General features: G+C 38.4%; 4 protein-coding genes across 9 annotated transcripts; 1 reads left to right on the top strand and 3 right to left on the bottom strand.

Moving 5' to 3' along the window:
* The first annotated feature begins 4821 nt into the window (after positions 1 to 4821).
* On the top strand, positions 4822 to 7863 carry LOC121755753 (E3 ubiquitin-protein ligase KEG-like). Its single transcript, XM_042151124.1, has 5 exons — positions 4822 to 5067; positions 5470 to 5839; positions 5942 to 6033; positions 6113 to 6586; positions 6763 to 7863. The coding sequence occupies exons 2-5, from the start codon at positions 5474 to 5476 to the stop codon at positions 7718 to 7720; spliced, it is 1890 nt and encodes a 629-aa protein (XP_042007058.1). The 5' UTR covers positions 4822 to 5067; positions 5470 to 5473; the 3' UTR covers positions 7721 to 7863.
* Positions 7864 to 8156: 293 nt separating this feature from the next.
* Positions 8157 to 11099, bottom strand: LOC121756210 (nuclear matrix constituent protein 1-like). The gene is made up of 2 exons (XM_042151701.1): positions 10848 to 11099; positions 8157 to 10547 (listed from the first exon to the last, which is right to left on the bottom strand). The coding sequence occupies exons 1-2, from the start codon at positions 10887 to 10889 to the stop codon at positions 8322 to 8324; spliced, it is 2268 nt and encodes a 755-aa protein (XP_042007635.1). The 5' UTR covers positions 10890 to 11099; the 3' UTR covers positions 8157 to 8321.
* A 1326-nt stretch (positions 11100 to 12425) lies between these two features.
* LOC121755898 (PX domain-containing protein EREL1-like) lies at positions 12426 to 17976 on the bottom strand. Of its 5 annotated transcripts, XM_042151334.1 has the most exons (11): positions 17784 to 17975; positions 17593 to 17706; positions 16921 to 17031; positions 16306 to 16404; positions 16052 to 16138; positions 15668 to 15776; positions 14762 to 15552; positions 14197 to 14361; positions 13875 to 14117; positions 13095 to 13313; positions 12426 to 12936 (listed from the first exon to the last, which is right to left on the bottom strand). In XM_042151334.1, the coding sequence occupies exons 2-11, from the start codon at positions 17680 to 17682 to the stop codon at positions 12748 to 12750; spliced, it is 2103 nt and encodes a 700-aa protein (XP_042007268.1). In that variant the 5' UTR covers positions 17683 to 17706; positions 17784 to 17975; the 3' UTR covers positions 12426 to 12747. The 5 variants fall into 5 exon arrangements, with proteins under 5 accessions (XP_042007268.1, XP_042007267.1, XP_042007270.1 ...); XM_042151333.1 differs by having other exon boundaries at positions 17593 to 17975; XM_042151336.1 differs by having other exon boundaries at positions 12426 to 12927; positions 17593 to 17975.
* Positions 17977 to 18805: 829 nt separating this feature from the next.
* On the bottom strand, positions 18806 to 20981 carry LOC121755014 (probable glycosyltransferase At5g25310). Of its 2 annotated transcripts, XM_042150299.1 has the most exons (5): positions 20696 to 20981; positions 20417 to 20568; positions 19684 to 20035; positions 18948 to 19613; positions 18818 to 18845 (listed from the first exon to the last, which is right to left on the bottom strand). In XM_042150299.1, the coding sequence occupies exons 1-4, from the start codon at positions 20906 to 20908 to the stop codon at positions 18951 to 18953; spliced, it is 1380 nt and encodes a 459-aa protein (XP_042006233.1). In that variant the 5' UTR covers positions 20909 to 20981; the 3' UTR covers positions 18818 to 18845; positions 18948 to 18950. The 2 variants fall into 2 exon arrangements, with proteins under 2 accessions (XP_042006232.1, XP_042006233.1); XM_042150298.1 differs by having other exon boundaries at positions 18806 to 19613.
* Positions 20982 to 23023: the final 2042 nt, after the last annotated feature.

Raw genomic sequence — 23023 nt, 5'->3', positions numbered from 1 at the left:
GTTTGGGAGGATGTCTCCATGGACTTCATAACGGGGCTGCCGCAATCCCGGGGATATACTACCATTATGGTTGTGGTGGATAGGTTGTCCAAATATGCCCACTTTGCGGCTTTACCCACGCGTTTTGACGCCCTGCGCGTGGCACATCTCTTCGTCAATACCGTAGTCCGTCATCACGGATTTCCAAGAACCTTAGTGTCGGATCGGGACCCAGTTTTCTTGAATGCAGTATGGGAAGAAATCTTGCGACTTAGCGGCACGAAGTTGAACTTCTCGACGGCCTATCATCCGCAATCTGACGGCCAGACGGAGAGTCGGAATAAGGGACTAGAGCAGTACCTCCGCGCATTCTCCGCGGATCGTCCCTCGACGTGGTCCAACTTCCTACCTTGGGCAGAATTGTTGCTGAACTGTTTTCACCATGAGGGTCTCGGGACGTCACCTTTCCGTGCTCTGTATGGTCGGGAGCCGCCAACCTTGGTTGCTGCCCCACCGTCGGTCAAGACCCCTCCAAATGTGGCGGAATTGATTAAGGAACGGGGTGCGCTCTTGGTGGAGTTACGCAGGAATCTTCAGAAGGCACAACAACGTATGCGCGCGTCGGCTAATAGACATCGCCGCCATATCGAGTTCGAAGTGGGGGACTTCGTGTGGCTGAAACTGCAGCCGTATCGTCAGCACTCGGTTGCAAAACCGGTTTCGGCTAAGTTGGCAAGGAGGTTTTATGGACCGTTTGAAATTCTGCAGAAGATAGGTCCGGTAGCGTACAAGCTGCGTCTTCCCGAGGGGAGTCGGGTGCATAACGTTTTTCATGTTAGCTTGTTACGCGCATTTGTGGCGGGAGATGAAGTGGTACCGCTGCCCACCAAGTTTAGCGGGGTCCGGCCCATTGTGCACCCAGTGGCCATTTTGGAGTCACAGATTATGTGGCATGACGGAAAGGCGGTGGAGCACGTCTTGGTGCGTTGGTCGGATGGAACGGACTCGCCCTCGTGGGAGCCACTGTCTGAAATCCGTAGGCGGTTTCCTGATCTGCCCCTTGAGGACAAGGGCGTTGCTAAGGAGGGGGGAGTTGTTACGAATGCACCAACGTCCACTGCCCCGGCGGAAGAGAACGTAGAGGAGGCATCGGCGGGCATTCCAGCCAAACGTGACGAACCAGAAAATGAAGCAGACGCGCCAGCCGAACATGAGGAACCAGAGCTAAAAGCCCCGTCGACGGCCACTGCGTCGAGCAGGGTTCTGAGGCCGAGAGATAGGCTAAAGCCTCCTAGCCGACTCCTCAACTAATTTGAGTCTTTTTTGATTAGTTAGTTATTTTTGGTATTTTATTTCATTATGGTAATTATTTATTTTCTATTATTTACGTCGGGTTTTCTTTGTTGGTTCTTTCCCGATATGATTTAGGATAGGTCGAACCAACCCTAGGGTCCGTAGATTATAAATAGGGCTATTCATTGTTCCATCTTTTATCACCAATAAAGAATTATTTGCCCAACTATCTCGTGTAATACTCGTGGATTCTCAACCTCTGCCGACGAAGAGCGTTCTTCGCGCCAGAACAGAAATCAGCCGCCGACCTTCATCGTCGAAGGCGCCGGGATTGGGTGTTACTTTGGTAAATTGGACACAATCTCTACGTTAGGAGTAGGAGACTCTTAACATAATCTCATACTTTGTGTCCTTTGACTACCATGGACAACCATTTTTGAACCTTGATGCTCAGCCATGCCTAACCAACGACGAGAAGAACCAATCAATTAATGCACAAAACAAACAATACAAATTTCGATCAGGAAAGAGGAACGAAATTAATACACGAAACAAATACTACAAACTTTGTATACCTCCGTTGCAACTTTGTTGGACTGTAAATTAGGTAAATGAGAGGAGTCCTATTTATAGAAAACTTAGAGATGGAGACCTACTTCATGAGTGGAGAGAGTGAGATTAAAATGCTTGAGAAGTGGAGAGCTAGAGTTGAGAAAGTGAAGTAATGGAGAAGAAGGCTGCTAGGAGATGGAGGCTACCTTTTTCTCTATTTTTAATATAACCCTAATTATATGAAAATTAATTAAAGAATAATATTGTCATTATCTATTTTAATCTATTATTTTAGAAACTCTATCAAACAACAACAAAAATAAAACGGATATTTCTTAATGCCTACCAAACGTGTAGAATAGATTAGTAATCACATTTATTAAGATAATTTATATGGATATAATTTAACTAAGGATAATTTTATACAAACTATACCTAAAGTGCATGTTTGATAGGCATGTTATATTAGCACAACATAATTAATTAAGATGAGCTTTAAGATAAGGACGTGCTAACTCACTTTTTTGGGTTCTTAAATAATCCATCATTTTAAACTAATTCACCCCGGGCCTCAACGGGTAGAGATGAGCTTTGATGGCCTAACATAGACCTTATTTTTCTACCAAACAACCAAATAACTCATATACCTCATATATCTTGGTCTTATCTAGACTACCGAACAAGTACTTAAAATGAACTTAGACTAGTCTTTTGGAATAATTAAGTTCTTCCATTAGGTTGCGTTTCGTACAATAGGCTTGAGCAGCGCATTACTGTTCTCTAATTGGACGGCTGGCTCCTCCCTCGAATTAGATTTTGTTGCTGTACATCTGTTGGTCCGCTTCTCCATTTTTGTTTGGTTATGATTTGAGTATGTAAGAATGTGAATTGTGGGATTTGAGATAATAATATGTGATCATACAGTGCAGTGAGCCGAAATTTTGTTGTGAACATGAAGTGACTTGGTACTTAACATTTGTATTAGAAATTTGATGTTTCACTTTGCCCATGCTTAACAATTTTCACATTCACCAATAATTTCTTAAAGATAAAAACAATCACGGATTCACAAGTAAGTTTTGAAACCATGAAGAAAGATCTGAAATCTCAACTTATATATTGTAGATTGATCAAGTCATGGTGAGCAGCGGCTTGATCAAGTCAATTCAAGCAGTCTGGTCAAGTCAACCCCGCAGCGTCCATATAGATTCAACGCACGCACACAGCAAGAATTGATGAAGAAGAATGTTTAACGGATAGTTAAATCTAGGGTGTTGATTTGTAGTCCGTTAGATTAGTTTAAATGTAAACCGTTGATCAAGAATTTGTTGATCAAGTTAGTTAGTCAGTTTTGTTTTCTTCTCTCGGTTAAATAGTAGACTTGAGTGATAGTTTCGTAATCCAATTTTCATTCAGCTCAAATAAAGAAGATTTCTTTCTCAATTCTCTCAATATTCCAAATTCAGATTCCAAAGAATATATATAACCATATAAGGTTACAAGTATAGACAGGAAGAAAAATTGCTTGAGATTTTCAGGCAGCAAGTATGAAAATAGCCATAAATGGTTATGGAAGGAAAAACTCTAGTTTAAAGGTAATCAATTTACAAGTAAGGTTCAGAAATAAGATGTTTGATGTTGATGCTTCCTTAATCCTTCTTCATCATGTTAGATTAGCAAAGTTTTGTGGAGTTAGCAATTTGGTTGAACAAGCAATTACTATTCTTTTGGTTGAATTTTTTGAGATATACTAACATTTTTCCATATGGTGTTGAGAGTGTATCTAATTTGTCATTCTTTTCGGTTTTTGAATATCATACTAGTACTAGTATTAATTTTGTATTAGACGTAAGAAATTGGAAATGTCAAAAAATTTAGTATTAATCCATTTTTATTGATTGAACGAAATGAATTGGTCAATAGTTTTGGTTGATTAGATTAAATAAGTTATATATAGTGACTTGCAAATTGTCTTTTAAATAATAGCTAAACAAAAGTTGAAGATTTTCATTTTCTTGTACGCATCGAAAGGGCGATTAATTGGCGACAATTGTATATACTATTAAGTAAGAAGTTGTGCTAATAATTGTTATCGTGAAAAATATGTATGTCATGTCTACTCATATATTTATTGCTATTCATTATTTCTTGAAATTTAGCAATTTAGGTCCCAAAAATAATCTCCCTAATATTATACTCAACTAGTTTTATTTCTAGAGGAGAAAAGTTAAATTGCTATTAAAACTAGCGGTAATTTGATATTTCTACCACTTCATCTCCATCTCCATCTCCATCTCCGTCTCCATCTCCTAAAAAAAAAAATTCTTTTTTTTAGTTCGTCTCATATAAATAAATAAAATTATTTAAAAAGAATTTTTCTTTAATAAAATAAGACCTATTTTTCATTAAACACTTTTTTTATATATTTTTTATTTTAAAAATTTTATAATAAATTTCATATTATTTCAAAAGTTTTTAATTTTATAAATTTTATGTCATTTTAAAAGTTTTTAATTTTAGGGATAGGAAGAAGTAGTACGTTATATAAAATAGAAAAACAAAGCTGTTTCGGTGGGAGAAGGATAATTATAACACCACTAATGATTATCCCCAAACAAAATGGAAAAGAATGAATTTTGTATTAGCGAAAAAAGTAAATAGAAAACTTACTGAAATATAGTAGGAGAGTATGAAATAAATACGTAGCTAAAACAAATCGAATACGGAAGAGGCAAAAAAGCAGTAATATCGACGATAAGGACATCCCAAAACACTTCCTTATGACGTGAGAATGTCGTGGAATGTCCTATAACGTGGCAGAAGGTGTTTTGGAATGTCCGTCGGAATGTCCGCCGGGATCCGTTCCTATTATGGATGCTCTTATCCACTTCAAATTTGATGATTTACACAAAAAAAAAAGTGTTATTAATTAAATTAGAGAAAAAGACTAAAAAAGAGAAAAATAAAATAAACAGCGGTGGCGTACGTAAAAAAGCCACATCGATGACACCTGTTGTCTTCTCTCTCTTTCTCTTACTTATTCAATTTAGCAGATTCTTCTCCTTTCTTCACTCTCCCTTTTCTCATAGCTCCAAATATTGGCTGAATTATCAGCACCGCAGCTATGAAATGATCGGTCAATACTGATACCTAATTTAATTCGTCGATATTACTGCTTTTTTGCCTCTTCCGTATTCGATTTGTTTTAGCTACCTATTTATTTCATACTCTCCTACTATTTCAGTAAGTTTTCTATTTACTTTTGTGTTTTAGCTACATAATTCGTTCGTTTCTGCTGTTAGAAAGTGTGATTAAACGTTCATCAACTTAATTTCTGATTGAAAGAAACTATATTCATAGCTGATTGAAGAAATTGTTCATATCTAGGTTGGACTTTTGGTGTTTATAGAGATTAATGATTGTGATGTTCTTGTTTAGAAATTTTAGTTTGAGAAATTGGGGATGTTTGTGTCACTTCGGAAAATTCTAATTTTAGAAGCCACTACTAGTGTTTTTTTGGAAATTGATGAATTATGTGTTAGATTTTACTGAAGCATTGTATTGATGATGTGGATTGATGATTTATTATTGTGTGATTTGTAAGCACATTTTGTCTCTGTTAATAATTTTGTTGTGGGAATTAAGGGAAATGGCAGGACAAGTTGTTGCTAAACGACCTGCGTCTCCGTTTGATTTCGTGATGGTTGATGGAGAGTCTGGTGATGTTAGCACCTTAAGTGCACCATCTGACCAGATGACCCCTTGGATTGATCCAACGGCGATTAAGCTCAGGCACCGGATTGGAAGAGGGGCGTTTGGTGATGTTTGGCTAGCCACTCATCACCGGTCGTCTGAGGACCATGACGAGTATCATGAAGTTGCTGTGAAAATGTTGCACCCGGTCAAAGAGGAAAATATTAGGGATGTCTTGAATAGATTGAGTGATTTGATTTTTAAGTGCCAAGGGTTGGATACGGTTTGTTTGCTCTACGGGCTTTCTGTTATCAATAACAGAGTGAGTTTTCTGATTGGCCTTTTATTATGCTGTGTTGGATTTTTAGTGGAGATGGTGATGAGGATGTAGAATCTAAAGCATTGTATCGTTTGGTTCTTTTAGATATGCATTGTTATGCAATTCTACGAGGGCTCACTCGGTGACAAAATGGCTCGCCTCATTGGGGGGAAGTTGTCTCTTGGAGATGTTCTAAGGTGATGTTCGTTATTTGTTTTCTGGAAGATGTCGACTCATTTGTGAGTACTTACTTGGGGTGTGATGATATGCTTACAGGTATGGAGTGGATCTGGCTCAAGGAATAATGGACCTGCATGCAAAAGGGATCCTTATTCTCAACCTCAAACCTTACAATTTCTTGTTAAATAGAAATGATGGGGCAATTATTGGGGATATTGGTATCCCTTATGTGTTGTTAGGGGTTTTATTTCCCAGCACAGACATGGCTCGAAGACTTGGGAGTCCGGCCTATATGGCTCCGGAACAATGGCAGCCGGAAGTAAGAGGTCCCATATCTGTTGAGACTGATTCGTGGGGATTTGGTTGCAGTATATTGGAGATGTTAACTGGTATACAGCCGTGGAGTGGTAAATCAGTTGAGGAGATATACAAGTTAGTCGTAACAAAGCAAGAAAAACCTCATATTCCCAGCGGCCTCCCTCCTGCAGTTGAGAATGTCATTGTTGGTTGTTTTGAGTACGACTTTAGGAGCCGCCCTGTGATGGCAGATATTTTACATGCTTTCAAGAGGTATCCTTTTTTGATTCTTGATGCAAGTTTTAAGTTTATTGCTAAAAAACATCTAATGGTCATACTCATTGAGACGGGGACGTGTTAACCATGACATAATCGTATTCTACTTTGTTAGCTGTCAAATACATCTGCTATTCTATTGCGTTTGACTAAACTTTTATATGAATTTGTAGTTCGCAGAATGCAGTTTCTCTAGATGGAAGCTCAACAGGTCTCGGAAGTAGAATGATCAGAGACAAACCAGGTGGCGGTGGGTATACAGAATGGTTCCTCGCAAAGGATCACCTGCAAGTCGGTGATGTGGTCCGTTCTAGGAAAGCCATGAACTCGTGCAGCCCAAAAAATATGGATGTGCCCGAAGGGTCTGTGGTGGGTTTGGAAAGGGATACAGATCAAGATGGATATGTTCTTGTTAGGGTGCATGGAGTTCATGATCCACTACGAGTTCATGTCTCTACACTCGAACGGGTCACATTCGGATTGGCTGCAGGCGACTGGGTCCGCCTGAAGAAAGAAGAGAAGAAGCACTCGCCCGTTGGTGTCCTTCACTCAATAAACCGTGATGGAAGTGTAGCTGTTGCATTTATAGGACTGGAGACCCTATTGAAGGGTGTGTATACACAGTTTGAGATGGCAAAACCTTACTGTGTTGGGCAGTTCGTGAAGCTTAAGTCGAGCGTCTTCAGCCCACGGTTCGATTGGCTTCGTAGAAGAGGTGGTGACTGGGCGCCTGGACGGATTTGTCAAGTGCTGCCGAATGGGTGCCTCGTTGTGAAGTTTCCCAGCAGGCTGAGCATAGGGAGAGAGGACATGAGTTTCCTCGGCGATCCAGCTGAGATCGAGCTCGTCTCGTTCGAGACCTCCCCTGGGTTGGTGAAGAAGTATCAACATGTCGAGGACTTCCACTGGGCTGTGAGGCCACTATTGATTGCTTTGGGGTTATTTACAGCCATGAAAATGGGACTTCTTGTTGGGAAGAAAGTTGGGAGAGGGAGGTTGAAGGGAAAGGATCCTCTGTTCCAAAACGATGGTCAGAAAGGTGACGTCCGACAGGGTGCAGTCGCGGGCGACAGCAGCGGAAATGGTAACGCAGCGTGGCAGGCGCCGAAGGTGGCTAACATTTTCAGGTGATGGTTTCTTTACCAAAAACCAATCATGAACTCTGCATAGTAGCTGTACATCAATTTCTCTTTCTGAAATAGCAAAATATAGGAAGTCGACTTTGTTACTGTGTAAATAGACTTGCCGATGGGATGGATGGCTTTTCTTTTCTTTTCTTATTTGTAGTCTTGCTTTACATTATCGTTCAATTTAAAGCTTTGCGAATGTGTAAAGGATATTTGAAATAGGATTGTTGAAAAATTAATATACCCAAAAAATGCCATCACCATGGACTTCGCTTTTTTGAAAGCGAAATTGTTTTGATAGTTAAACAAACAGTTTAGAGATATTGATGATAGACTTTTGTTCTTCGACAATAATCACACTCTATCACTACGCTCCGGAAACCTTGCTTGGATAAAGTGTTGTATTTCCTTGGCAATTCACTACCAAGACGCACAAAATCTTATATAAACACCATTTCCCAAAATAGAAAAAAGGATTGGTACATGTATATTAACAAAAATAAAAACCACAACAGTTTTAGAAAAAAAAAAAACACAATTACAAGATACATTGAGAGAACAGTCCACTGGAATTAAAAGAATGGGTTAGACATACTAAGCCTCTATTAAGTCAATAAATTCATACTTGCATCTTTCACTAGATCCTCAGTTAAACTGAGAAGCCGTGATACTTCGTCCTTGACTTCCACCGGACACTCCTCAGAATCATCGTCTCGCAGGAGGATGTCATTCTCGGCCTCGATGCTCAGACCAGCTTGGTGCAGAAGCTGCCTACTCAATTCTGTGATTCTCTCTAGTGCAGTTGTTGCAGCTTCGACTTCGAGTTGAGCTGCTTCTAATTGCAGTTTCTCAATTGCAACTTCACCCACGCCTTTCTCACCAATTATCTCCTGTGATAATGCATACAACTGTTTCAGATCTGTATCCTGCATAACTCCCTCTCTCAGTTTTGCTATTTCCTTCTCTTTAGCATCTAGTTTTCTGATAGCCACGTTTAGCTCCTCGTCTTTCGTTATGAGATCCTTATTTGCTGCAAGAACTTCCATTTCCTTTGCTCTCAGGGTTTCTCGTGTGAACTCGAGTTCAGTTTCAAGTTGCTTCACCTGCCACTTGGAGCTATCAGGTGGCCTGTCTAGCAAAGGAGATGACAAACCATGGTTGTCCTTAACAGTCGGGATTAGTGTGTAGTATCCTTGGTCATTGAGTGATAGAACTACTTCATTAGTGAGATCTACAATCTTTCCCACCACAGCCTCAGCCTCAGAGAATTTTAACTGTGCGTTGGTTAGTTCATGTTGCATTGTTAGGACATGCTGGCCCTTCTCCTTGAGCTCGGACACAGCTCCAATGAGCTCCTCTTCTCGGCTGGACAAAATCCCTTTCAGTTCAGCAATCAGATGACTGAGTTCCTCCAGCATCTCTTTTGCATCTGAGAGTTCCGAGTTTTTCTGCTCCAATACAAGTTGAAGAGAAACCAGTTCGGACTTTAAATGCTGGATCTCTAATCTTGCTTCTACCAGTTCTGACTCTTTAGCTGTGAGAAGAATCTGTGATTGTTCAAATGCAGCATTTTTGCTGTCTATTTCCTCACAGAGAGCAGAGAGTTCTGAAACTGCTTGTTTCAAAGCTGACCTCTCTTTATCTAACGTTGTCTGTAGCTCAGCAACAAGCTCTTTTTCCAACAATAGATCTCTTTTAAGCTCCTCGTTTTGAGCTTCAGCGACCCTTAGTTTCACTCTCTCATTCTCCACTTCTACTTCGGCATCTCTCAAACTTGGCAGATACGACATAATGCTCTGCCTTAGCTCTTCAAGTTCGTTAAGCTGTTCCTCCAACAACCGATCTTGACTTTCCATTTTCTCTTTGGAGGAAGCCAAAACTTTTTGAGAAGAAACAAGCTCACATTTCACATCAGAAATAAGTTTTTTCACTCTCCCAAACTCGTCTAGAGTTGAATTTGCTTCCCCAACATGCTTGGATGTTTGCTCTGCCAGCTTTCTCAACTCCTCCTGTGCAATTAGCCAGTCCATTGTTTGCTTCTCCAACTTTGCTTCCATATTCTTCAATTTCTCAGACTCAGATTCCTGCATCCGAATGGAATTTCCAAGCTCTTCCTCTTTCTCGCGAAGTACTCTCTGAAGTTGCTGGAGCTCAAGTGCTTGCTTTTCCACAACTTTGTTTGCTTCATCCAGGAGCTCGGACTTGAAGCGGAGTTGTGATTCAGCATCAGCAGCTTCATCAGTCTTCTTCATCAGTTCCCGTTCCATCTCTCCGATTTCCTCTTCTTTGACCAACAGTGCTAATTGTGAAGCAGAAATCTTATCATCCTTTTCCTTCAGTTGAAGCTTAAGGTCACTGATTTCCAAGGCTCGTGAAGCCAACTCTACATTTGCTACCCTCAGCTCCTCCTCTAGCTTTTCCTGCTTCAGTGTAGCAGCTGCCATTTCGTCCTCTCGGCGCTCCAAACTCTTCCTGGCTTGATGAATTTCATTGAACTCCAACACCAGTTTCCTCTCCGCATCCTGCAGATCCTCTTCCTTATTCTTCAAGGCTACTAGAGCAGCGTGAAGTTCCGATTCCAGCTCACCGAAACCCACACCCAGCCCCGGCGAACTTGGATCCCTACCTATCTGTTGTTCAAGCTTCTGAGTCTGAGCAAACAACCTCTCCAGAAGAACCCTAGCCGGCTCACTCGCCCCATTATCACTAATACTCGAGTGCCTACTGCTATTTAACACCGATTTCACAATCCACGACAACTTAGACTCTCTTCTACGCAGCTTCACAAACCCTACCTTCTTTTGCTTCCATTTAGGACTAGAATAGCATAACTGCAAACGATATTCAAAGTTAAAACTAAGAATATATACAAGTTAATGAACAGCTTCTTCTCACCACCAAACATGCCATCCAAAATCAAGATATGAAGGCAAATTCACAATATCAGCAACATAATGCATTCGCGAATAATCAAATCGAGAAGTTTTCCCCAAAAACAGACGGAAAAATCGGGAGGAATATGAGTAAAATAGTTAGCACAAAAAGAAGCAGTAGCAGCTATGAATCAAATCATCAAAAATCAATTCGTATAAAAAAATTGCATAAAGGAGAGGGGGGAATAAGGAAATGACCTGAGGAAATGAGGCTAGGGAAATAGAGGAGGAGAGAGCCATACTTCATCTGCCGACCACATATGTTCTAAAGCGCACCTTCAAACAAGCATATATCATAGCAGGAGAGAGCAGCAATTAGGAATTATACAGTAGTATGCAAGGGTGAAGGAGAGAGGAAACTTGGAGGTGGAGGAAGGAATTGGAAACGACGAGAACGGCAGCACTCAGCACTGTGTGGGTTTCAGATTACCACAAAATTCAAATGGCCCACTTTTTTTGTACTCATTTTATTTTTCATAATAAATGAGAAAATTATACTAGAGTTCAAATTTAGTGTTCTATATTTGCTTTAAAAGATTTTAGGTTAAAGGTTTGTTATGTTTTGGTCCTAAATAATATATTTTGGTTTAAATTAATATTTTTTTGTTAAATTTAATAGTCAAATGTGATTTGACCGAATCTATGAATCTAACTATTCATATTAATTTAATATTAAAATTTATAAATATTTTTTTACCTATAATAAAAATTAACTTACAATTTATAAAATATTATAAAAATTAAATTAAATTATAATTTATAAAATATTTTACTTATATTTTTTACCTATGATAAAAATTAATTTGAATTAGTGAAATATGGATCTACTTACTATTTATAGTTAAAGTGAACTAAAACTCGTAATTGTTGACGGATTAAAATGGCAAACATGACTCTATTAATAGAAATAGGGAGTATGTACTCCCTCCGCCCCCCATCAGTTCACAACATTTAACTTGACACATGTTTTAAGAAATGTAGTGGAAAATGGGTAGAGAAAGTTAGTGGAATGTGAGTCCTACTTTTAAATATACTATAAAATGTTAGTGAAGTGAGTTAGTTGAATTTGTGGTCTATTATCAAAAATAATAAAAAGTAATGGTGTCAATTAATTGATGACGGATGAAAAAGGAAATCGATGTCAGTTAATGGATGACGGATGGAATAATTATTTACTGAAGGTATATTGATATTATCACACATCTGGGGAATTCTGATATTTCCCATAAATTTAGATAGTGGCCTTAAAAATCCTAAACTTTTAGATTGTGTCAATATTTCACGGCATAGCATTCTCTAAATTCGGCAAATCTATAAAGCATGTTTTTATCTTTAACCACATTATTATTCAAAGTTGAATTAAAGTATTCGGGCGTCAAAATAACATCGTTTCAGGTATAAAGCCACATAAAATTATTTGATATAGGCTAAAAAAAATTGCACAATTTTTAAAAAATTTATAATTTAAAACTAATTTCAAGGTTAAACTAAATGTCAGAAGTGACCAAAATTTAACACTTTTAAAGACAACATCAGACCACATACTAAGGGTCAAATGTCGTCACTTTATCTATAAATGACAAATATCATTTCAAATTATCCCTATCCTTTCTTCTTCTTATTCTATATTTCTTCCTTGTCTCTATTTTTGCGGACATAGTATTAATAAGTAAATACAAGAATCTTTTCATTTTTCTATATTTATCCATCAAGACTCGGTATTATCCTATATTCAAAAAGTCTTATTTTGTGAGTTGTTTGTATTACATGGACAAAAATTAAATGTCGTCTTGAAAAAAGACGAGACTTGGTAAGTCTATGATTCTCACAATTTTAGGATACAAAATCAATAAACCAACAAAATTCAACAAGCTTTTCTCAACTCTGAACTATGCAACAATGGATACAAATCGGACTTCAATATATATGTACATTGTTACATACAGCACGGAGAGGGACCAAAAAAATTGACACGGACGTGTTCTTGCTCGTAAAACGAACTCTACATATTATTCGCAATTGTGGTATGAGGTATGGTACACGGCCCGACTGAATTTACATATATGTCGACGAGTTAGCTGCTGCTGCTGCTGCTATGTTAGATCTCACTTCCTACATTTACATCTGACATTTCACCTTTCACCTTTGATTTGAGACTGTTAACTATAAGGGAGTTCACCTGCTTTCTCAACGCGCCATTATTGGCTAGGAGACTCGTTAGTGTCTGCCTCGACTCCTCATCAATGGAAGTTGTGTGATTATCACCATCCTCGGCTAACTGCTCAAACTGATTACATTTAGAAGATGAAACTACCATCATCATTATGAGGACACATGAGTTTACTTGAATATCGATGTTTTACTATCTCTAGTTCTTCAAGTATGAGGATTTTTAGAATAGTGATTAATAGATGTACCTTTTAGAATAGTGATTAATAGATGTACCTCGGCGATGAGAAGGTCTATCTGATTTTCAGATGTGCTAACAAAATCGAACTGCTCCAGTAATGACGGAAGACTGTCAGCTGTGTCCCCTTTTGTGTGTGTTAAATTGTCGATATTGCACTCCTGAAGCTGATCTTGGAGAATCTTGCATCTATCTAGCAACTTCCTCCAAGAGCTTCTCACCTGCTCATTTCTCTCTCTTTCTTCCTGTAGAAGTTCCTGGGATTCCAGAAGCAGTTCCAAAAGTAAGAGAAGATGAACATCTTGATTGGACAAGGTTCGTTCAGATTCACCCAAAGGTCAATAATACATGCAAAAGAAAAGGATAAATAATGACAGGGAAACTGATATATTAAGGTGGCGTTCGGTACGTTAGACAAGATAATAGTGAGATACAATATGGCATAAGACAAAATAGACTTTATCTTGGATAAAATTAATAGCATCAGTGGGGATGGGATGGATAATCCTGAAACAGGGTGCAACCTTCACTCTTTGGAGACGACCCTAGACACATTGTCAGTGGCCAAGTTTTTGAGAGAAAAAGCAACCAAAAAAGAAATAAGAATAATCATGGCCTCTAGTCATGAGCAATAGCGGGAACCGAATGGGTCCTAAAAGAATGCATAGTAATACATGTTTGCCAAGAATCCCTGCACATCTCATATGTAAGCATGGAGTCCAGAGAATTCATGTTATGCAGGTAGAGTGACTGACAAATGATTACCTTTTTGGCTTATTATTTATTACAAGTCAATATAGTAGTGTAGCAAAGTATACCTCCATTTCAGATTTTTGTCTGAGAGACTGCTTCAGCTGTTGCGTTAATTCTGATTGGGAGCTTCTTAGAGATCTTACTTCCTTAACAAGAACTTTGATATCAGCTTTGGATTTCACTTCCAGCGCCTGATGTCGCTTCAACAAGTCCTCAAATTGCTGTTTTGCAGAGTCCAACTCCTGACACAACGCATCCATCGGCTGATTGCCTGGTGAAACATAAGGCTGAGCATCTGGCCTCTGATCCTGGAAAGGTTCTATCATTATAGAATTTTTCAAGCTTACATAAACTACCACAGTGATGTCAATGAACAGGACACGGAACCTGTTGAGAATACAACTTCGATTCTAGTTCCATAGACCTCTGCCTAAGTTCTTCCATATCCCACTGCATTTGAGTAACTCTCTCTCTTTCAATTAGTATAGCCTGCTCAAGATTTCCTTTGCTTTTTTGTTTAGTAATTTCAAGCTCCACTTCCAAATCCTTCACCTGGGTAGAAATGAAATGTCATGGATTATAATCTTATACTTGGATGAATGTTAAAAACATGGCAGAAAAGGGCATGTATGCAGGGAACAATTCGTATATATATGTAATCAATGCTGATTTCACATCATCAGTATTTATCATGTTTGAGTCTAATACTAAATATTAAGGATAACAATTGAAGGACTCACACTGGAAAATTTGACAACCCAGTTAATAGAAATGTGTAACCAATGGTAACATCACATTAGTATCAGATGTACGTTACCCTCAGATTTAAATGATTCCCTTCACATAAAAAGATAAGGTACATATTTGATGGTAAAGTCAGTTTAAGTTTCATGTATCCTAGGTACCTGAAGTCAAAATATAAAATGGGTTGAAACTGTCAGCATTCAGATACCTTTGTTGCAAGATAGTCCTTCCCGGCAATTTCTTGATTCAACCTTGATATAAGATCTTCCATATCAGTTTTAGCTGTAATCAACCTCTGCTGCATTGTCATAAGTACCCTATTCATCTTCTGACGCTGATCCACTGGGACCAACAGGTGTATATCATCTGGGAGATGATAATCAGAGTCTCCAACATTTCCACTGGTTCGTCCAACCTCACCCTCACTCCCAAAATCAAAAGGCCTGTGCCCATTTGGATTTACTAAACTTGATGACTCGCTGCCTCTTAAAGTGCTCCTGTCACTTCCAATGCTCTCATTTGACAACTTTTGACCATCATGAGCCAATGAACTACGCTCAGCCCCATGCTCTGACATATCTTCTGCATGATGAGAGGCTTTCAAAAAACTTCCATTACTCATGTTCTGCTCTGAGTTATGATTTTCTCTGGCATGCGCTTTATGTTTAGGAAAATTCTCAAGCTTCTCTAGAATAGCATGCCCCATCGACAAGCCATCGTCAATATTTGACATGCCATACTTGACAAATTTATCTACTGGACTTGTTGCATCATCATAAAATGACAGATCCTCAGTCCCAACTTCCGAGTTGTTATCCCTTCCAAGGCTAGGAGAACCAATATCAGATATCTCATAAGCTGTATCACTGCCATAATCTGATGCCACTGACGAACTACCCGCTGCCAACGTGCATGAATTTGGATGCATATGATGAGACAGGTCTGTAGTAGTTACAGAAACATATGAATCGGGACTCTGCAGGCCCTCTTCTTGAAATGCTGGAAAAAAATGTAATTGACGAAAATTTATAAGTAGCTCAACTATGAAAAATCCAGACCTCATGTAGTTAAAAAAATATACTAGCATAGAAATACCAAATTAGAGCATGCTCACATGACCTAGCAGCAGCTTCCAGTTCAAGAAAGGATGCAACAACAATGCTTCTTGATAAATCAATATCTGAAAGCAAGTTTGCCATCCATTCCTCCAAAGAACTCCTTCTCTGTACGAAAACAGAAGCCTCTATAATTCTTAACAGATTTTGAAATTAGAGAAGTAAAATATGGACAAGAATTCCAGTCTCCAGGACCAATCTACAACCTCCATCCTAGGATTTATGTTGTTTCAGACTTCAGAGATAAGCTAGCTTTGGAGATGTCATAAGGCATCAAGAGCAATCATAAACTATGTGCAAGCGTCATCCCACTCCCTCCAAAAAGACAAGTGTTTGCAATGCAAAATATAACTTTAACAATCTAAGCTATAGGCAATATTTACCGCTTCCAGCATTGCCCTTGTTTTCATCTGCAAGAGCCCTTTTGGAGGAGTTGGTGGAATGCTTTTCCGAGGAAAGGCTCGTTTGAGCTACAAGAGAAAGTTGAGAACAATACCAGAATCAGTGACTGCATCTTCATGAGAGAAACCATGCAAGTGCTGAGTCCGGAATCAAATAGCAATACATATTACTATATTAGTCTATACAAGTTTATGTATGATAATGCCACAACGCAAACTAAAATATGTGAGCTTACAGCAACATGTAATTTCAGGAAATCATTGAATCTCCTCAACACCATTCTTGTGGTCGTAATACCTTCTGGTGATTGTATTCCAACCTGGACCCTGTAAAACTGCACCTTATAACTGTTAATTCAGGAACCACTAGCAAGTGAAAAAGCTCCTAATACAACCAGAGAGGATCAGAACATTCACAAAACAAGGCCTGCACTGACACTGGATACCAATGACAATCAAATGAGAAAAAGAGGTTCATTTTTTCCCATATACATAGAATCGTAGATAAATGAGGAAGCAATCAAAATATCAAAAGCTGATTGATTATAAGAATTTCTTAAATGTGAAAGTTTTCTGTAACTTGCATAGATATTTGCTTAAATGCATTATCATAAGAGTTGGCTTTCACACCAACCAGTTGCTGGAAGAAACTAATCGTTCATCCTAGACAATGTTAAAAGGTTTAAAGCAAGGGCGCCACCTACATCGACTTGACTAATATTTTGCCACCGTTTTATGTTAATGGAAGTGGAGCAATTTCTTTTAACTCATTTTCAATTTTTGCACACTCTGAGTATAGTTTATACAACACATCATGTAACAAACATACAATAAAAACATTAGATCAATACCACGGTTGGGTCCAAATCTCTTGACTTTGCAAGTACAATCCATGAAGGTATAGTGATGCAGTAACTCCATCCTGTCCGAGGATCATGAGGCCAAACACTTTCTCTCCCCACCTGCAAAGTACATTAACATTACACATAATGCCTAAGCAGAGAAACGGAACAAGGTTTGCCACTAAAAACAAGCAAATCACAGCAGCAAGGCCTATGCTCTGTAGTTCACGCAACTTGTATACCACAAAATGTCAGTAACGACATTAATGCGTCAGCATTTCAAGAAACCACCAGTTATAGCAAATTTCATAGCAGACTTAATAACTTTTCTGCTAAGAAACAAATTTCTCCTTAAACCTCATCTTGAGCTCACCACCAGCAGAGAAATTCTTCTTACACTATGATCCCAACTGTCACTCTGATTACAACATATTTTAACTAGTTGAAATTATCTGAAAAAACCAATTTTAGGACTGAATTCAACAATATCGAATATGCAATACATGGAGCCCCAAAATTACAGGAAATCATCTGATCTTTCTCTTACTCATAACTGTGTACATATCGAGCTGATCACACGCCTTAATCGTCAAAAAATAAATTAAACCACCACCAGCTATCGGAATCGATCAAATTCCTTTAGATTCATCGAAATTCAGAAAATTAAGAACAGAATGATACCCAAATTCGAGGCGGGGGGCTCCAATCCATTCCCAGCGGCAACGGTGAAGTCCCATCGTGGCGGTGCTTGGGTGGACTCAGCCCCTGCATCTCCGCACGTCTGGAATCCGATCACTTCACACGGTCGTAATTTAACAAAAGGATCGATGAATTCGATGTAATAATGACTACAATGATACTGAATCACTAACGTTCACTTAGGGTTTTGGGATATTGGGATCAGAGCCCATGGCAGCGGAGAATGAGAAACTGTGAGATGCCTATAAAGCACAGGTGGTGCGCTGCTTCGGCTTTCACGATTTCTCCTCCATTCTGTATTTTTCCTTTTTTCTTTTCTTTATGATCTGCAAATGAGCTTCCTGAAATATGGAGACAGATTTCAGAAGAAAAAAAAAACTAAATTCGCTGAATATAGAGACAGAAAAAAAAATTTATATTCGCTAATATTTTAAGAATATATTCTTCCCAATCCAGAAAAGTGTGCATTCCATTTTTAGAAAGTGATATCAATTAAATAATATAAGTTCCACTAATACTACTTTAACTTCTTCTTCTCGTCTCTCTTACTTTACCATATCATTCTTACTTTAACTTATTCTCCTCGTCTCTCTTACTTTACCATATCATTCTCCTCATTTTGATTTGTGTTAATAGCTTATACTCTCTCCGTCGGCTATTTATATTCCTGTTTTGACTGTATGTGAATTTTAAAAATTTGTTTGACTTTGTAAGAAAAAAATAGGAGCATTAGCTAATGAAATGTAGACCTCACTTTTATATATTTATTTATTTTATAATAGAACGTGAGTGTAATAGATTAGTTGAATCATGGGTCCATTTACCTAAATGAAAAAAATGGAATTTTAAATTATGGACATTTCAAAATAGAAAAAAATGAGACTTTAGATCACGGAGAGAGGGAATATATCATAATCAGACACCCCCATCGATTGCTAGAGGCTTAGATTTGACATGGTCTGGAGACTTATTAATACTCCCTCCCATCCATGATTAATATCCCATTTGCACAAATTTTAAAAAATTGTTTGACTAAAATATGAGTGAAATGAGTTAGTGGAATGTATGGTCGATTTACTAAATATAATAAAAGTGCAATGAAATATTTATTGACAAGACAGAAGAAAAAAGAAAAATGAAACATTTAATGGCGGATTGACGAAGTATGTTATATTGTAATCCTCCATGCCTCGGTAATGGTGGGTCCATTTATACTTCGATGTGAGAACTGTTTTCTAATGAGGAAGGCAAATATACTTGTTATACATAGACATACAGGCCAGGGACTAGTAAAAAGAATTGGAGTTTATACACATACATATTGTAGTTTTACTTACTTATCAAATGCGTAGATTTAACCGCCTAAGCCAAACAGAGTGCAAGATCATGTGAAACATATCAAATCTCTCAACCGGCTGGTTCAGAACAAAATGCTTCCTTGTAGCTCTCAACCCTTCCTTGAGCCTCAAAAACTCGTCTTCGGTTACTGCCATCAAAATCTCTTTCAACCGCACTATTTCTGTAACGTTTACCTGTAGCGAGAATGCCTCCCACCTCAGAACATCACTGAATGGGAGCACATAGTGATCTGATAGTATCACAGGGATGCACTCTGCATAGATGGCCTCCACAATTCTGGGGCTTGCCACTTCATATCCACTGGGGCATAAGCAGAACTTTGATTTCAGCATATAGTCATAATAGTCAAGATTTTTAGGGAGGTACTCATAGATGTGGAGGTCAGGGTCTCTGCCCTTCCAATGGTGGAGGAGGATCGGCCTGACCGGGCCATGGAGGCCACCAGCAAAGAATGCAAGGTAGGGCCTTGGGATAGTCGGACGAGGAGGAGAGATCAACTTTGGGTTCACATAGCCACCATAGAGATGGATCTCAGGCAGGCTCACATCTTTCTGAGGATTGAATCCTTCGGAGGAGTTGGCATTGCACAGGACGCGGATTGATTTGTTGTAGAGGTGTGCATTTCCTTCCGAGGCCCGAGGTCCCTGCACGACAACAAACTAGTATGATTAACAACTTCAAACTGGGAGAAGAGGTGCTCATGCTTATGCTCACCCAATCATGGCAAGAAAGCATGAAATGGTCAGCTCCTTGAGTTCTGTTCCAGAAGGGGTGCTTGGTGGAGATGAGTTTCACATAACCGGAGACGAATTCTTGGAGTGGGGTGAGGTCGTAGGTGTTAGGCTTGTACAGATACTTCACCATCCGTGTGACACTGAATGGCATGAAATAGACATGAGCTTCTTCGGATCTGCTTGTCCTGAATCTATGGCTGCCATGCTCCATCTCATGGATGAATCTCCCTTCACTGGTGTATATGTCTTTGCATGGACCATCATGCACTATTGGCACCTCTCCTTCTTCATATACATACACCTTCAATCTTCTTTCCATTTCCTTGTAACTCCTGCAACCCCAACTATTGTTAATCTTTTACTAGCTACATCAAATTAATTAAAACAAGATCTTCTGATTGAAATGCAAGTAATTAAGTCATAATTATGCTGTAAAGATGATTCATACAATGAGTATGCGCACTAGATAGCCAACCTTATATATGCTTCATTCAGAAGACACTCTTTTTCATAACCACACCTCACAAAATCTCATTAGTAAAAATGACACTTTAAGAATTGTATGATTCTCAATTTTTTTTTCTGCGGAGTATCTTAGAAGGAAAGTCACAAAAATGAGATTCCCCAATTCCAAATTAATTATTCCTCCTATTAAATTGTGAATTTTTAAATTCAGTGACAACTAAAACAGTGGAGAAATTAGTAATACTTACTGAAGAAATGCGGTGGGATTTCGATAGATTGACGAAGATATAATATGATTACTATCCATAATTACTGAATTGTTGTTTCTGATTGAAGCCACTCTTCTAACTGCTGCTCTTGCTCTGGCCAATCCCTCCTCCAATTTATCACTTTCTCTTTTCTGCATTTTCAACATTTCACAGCAAATTAACACAATTTCGAAAACAGATTAATTAGTATTGAAGATCCAAACGTAATTAATTAGGTTTTTGATCGTATAGATTTAGGCATGAGCAAAATCTGCTTACTTTGGAAATCGGCTTAAATCTGTATGCTATTTCAGCAGAGATCAGAGCTCTCGGCTCATCGCCGCTCCTACGCGCAGCTCCGACTAACTTAACTTTTTTGAAATCTGCTTCGGTATCAGAGTTCGACCAGCCGGAGAAGTGTCCGGATATGAAAAACACGGTGACGATTACTGCGGAAACTACGACGATCGAAAAAGTAATTCTCATCGCCATGATTACTCTGTGACGATGCTCCCTAGCTTCGCGGAGTTATACGTGTATATATGTGTGTGTGTTTAAATGTATATGTTTGCTCACACAGTCGTGATGAGTGTGTGAAGTTGTGGAAGAGACGGTTATATATATAGAGACATTGTGGAGAGGGCGCGAGTTGAGCTTTTGAAGTGTGAAAGAGGGATTATATATTTATTTATTTAATAATTTAAAAATAAAAGATTTGTTGGCTACTGAAATCTCATTTGTTGGTTGTATATCTCCGTGAAACAAACAATTTTGATATTTGGAGTATATAAAGGGTTGTCATCAAATTCCGGTTAACATGAAAATAACCAAACCCCCCAACCTGGACTGTTAAAATAACCGTCAACCAGAACATGAACCCAACAAACTCTTTTTTAAATCCGAACACTACACGAATTCATTAACAACATGATATGATTTATACGTGATAATAATCTTTTTTACACTATTTATTTAATTTACAACAACCTAAAGAATACAAATAAAACATAATATTTTTAAAAAATAATTAAGATAATATTATTAGTATTTTTTTAATGGGTTACAAGAACCCCATCCTAACAAGGGGTGTAAAATTAGTTCTCGGGTTTAAGGTATACTCGATCCCGACCCAATACCCGGTGGGTTTTGTGTACCCGAAATTGTGGGTTCGGGTAGGAGTTTCGGTAGTTAATGTTAGGATTTTTCGGATTTAGGGTACCCGAAATCCGTATTAGGGTACTAGACTAATACCCAATTAAATCCGATTAATTATGTATTTGTGTTAAATGTTTTTATTTAGTATAGGGCCTATGGCCTATCTGGTAAATTTATTTAATCACATTTAGATTTATGAATGTTTTTCGTGTGCCTCACTTTTTCTAGTTTCCTTCACGCCACTACACTCTCTTTGTTGTTGGCCTGCTGCAATTTGTGCTAGATCAGGTTGGTTTTTATTTTTGTTACATTAAGGGTGTGTTCACCTTGTTTGTTTCACTATTCATAAGATATAGGCCCGCCAAGATTTGAGCTACTGTTGAGCTGAGATAGAGTAAGCGAAGTCTGTGTTTAGTATCAAGATTTGGGTGCTATATTAGGACCCGAATTACGGTTCACACATCTCTGTTGACAACAAAAAAGACTGGTATATCCCTGCTATTTTAACAAACTTTCCACTTTAACCTCACCCTCCTTCAACTCATCTCTAAACCTACCTTCTCCATTATCTTCCTCATCATCGACATCCGACTCAATTCCTGCATAAAGGACCCAACCTCTGAAGGCAAATCTTGAAGAACTTTTACACTCCAAAACCATAAACCACTAAAAGAGTGTGATATAAAACACTCCCATATCATATGAATAGTGCGGGCCTTGCCCAAAAACATGGGCTTTCAAGTTTTCATTTCAAACAAGGCGAACGCAGGAAATGACAATATTTGAATCAAAATCTTGCCATAATCGACAAAGTGAACACGCCCTAAATCGTGGAAGTTTTCGTGTTTGCATATTTATTGTTTCACCTCCTTCATGGTTGGCGGTGACCACACTAAAAATCAAGATCTACACTAAATCAATTTTGCGTGCTTTATATTTTGGGTTTATGGGTACCCAATTAGTTTGGTTGGGTACCCTATATTTTGGGTTTATGGGTACCCGATTAGTTGGGTTGGGTACCCGCATCAGATATTAGGGTATCCGAATTCACATATGAGTCGGGTATAAGGTATGATATTTTTGAGAGATTTCAGGTTCGAGTACTTGAAATTTTGGGTTTTGGTACAAGCGACTACCCGAATTTGTAGGTTTAATCCAACCCATTCTAATTCGAACCCAACCTAAAATTATTGAGTTATTAATGGATCAATCCGATAAAAACTTGAACTTAACAAGGTTGAACTCAAACTCATTATTTTTTTCCATGTTTGTATAAGATTTTCATATCTTGTTGAAAATTATCGGTTCTAATTATAATGACTTTAGACCCACCATTCTACATTTTTATAATGATGCAAAATGCTAGATTATTTATATTTACGTGATATATATTCTCCAAATTAATTTACTAATTATGTTGTGACAGACTCACAAACCCTACGTCGAAGTCTA

The sequence above is a fragment of the Salvia splendens genome, chromosome 11 (assembly GCF_004379255.2).
Source record: "Salvia splendens isolate huo1 chromosome 11, SspV2, whole genome shotgun sequence".
NCBI lineage: Eukaryota > Viridiplantae > Streptophyta > Magnoliopsida > Lamiales > Lamiaceae > Salvia > Salvia splendens.
The sequence above is the reverse complement of the archived record's forward strand: the minus strand, read 5'-3'. Positions and strand labels throughout refer to the sequence as shown.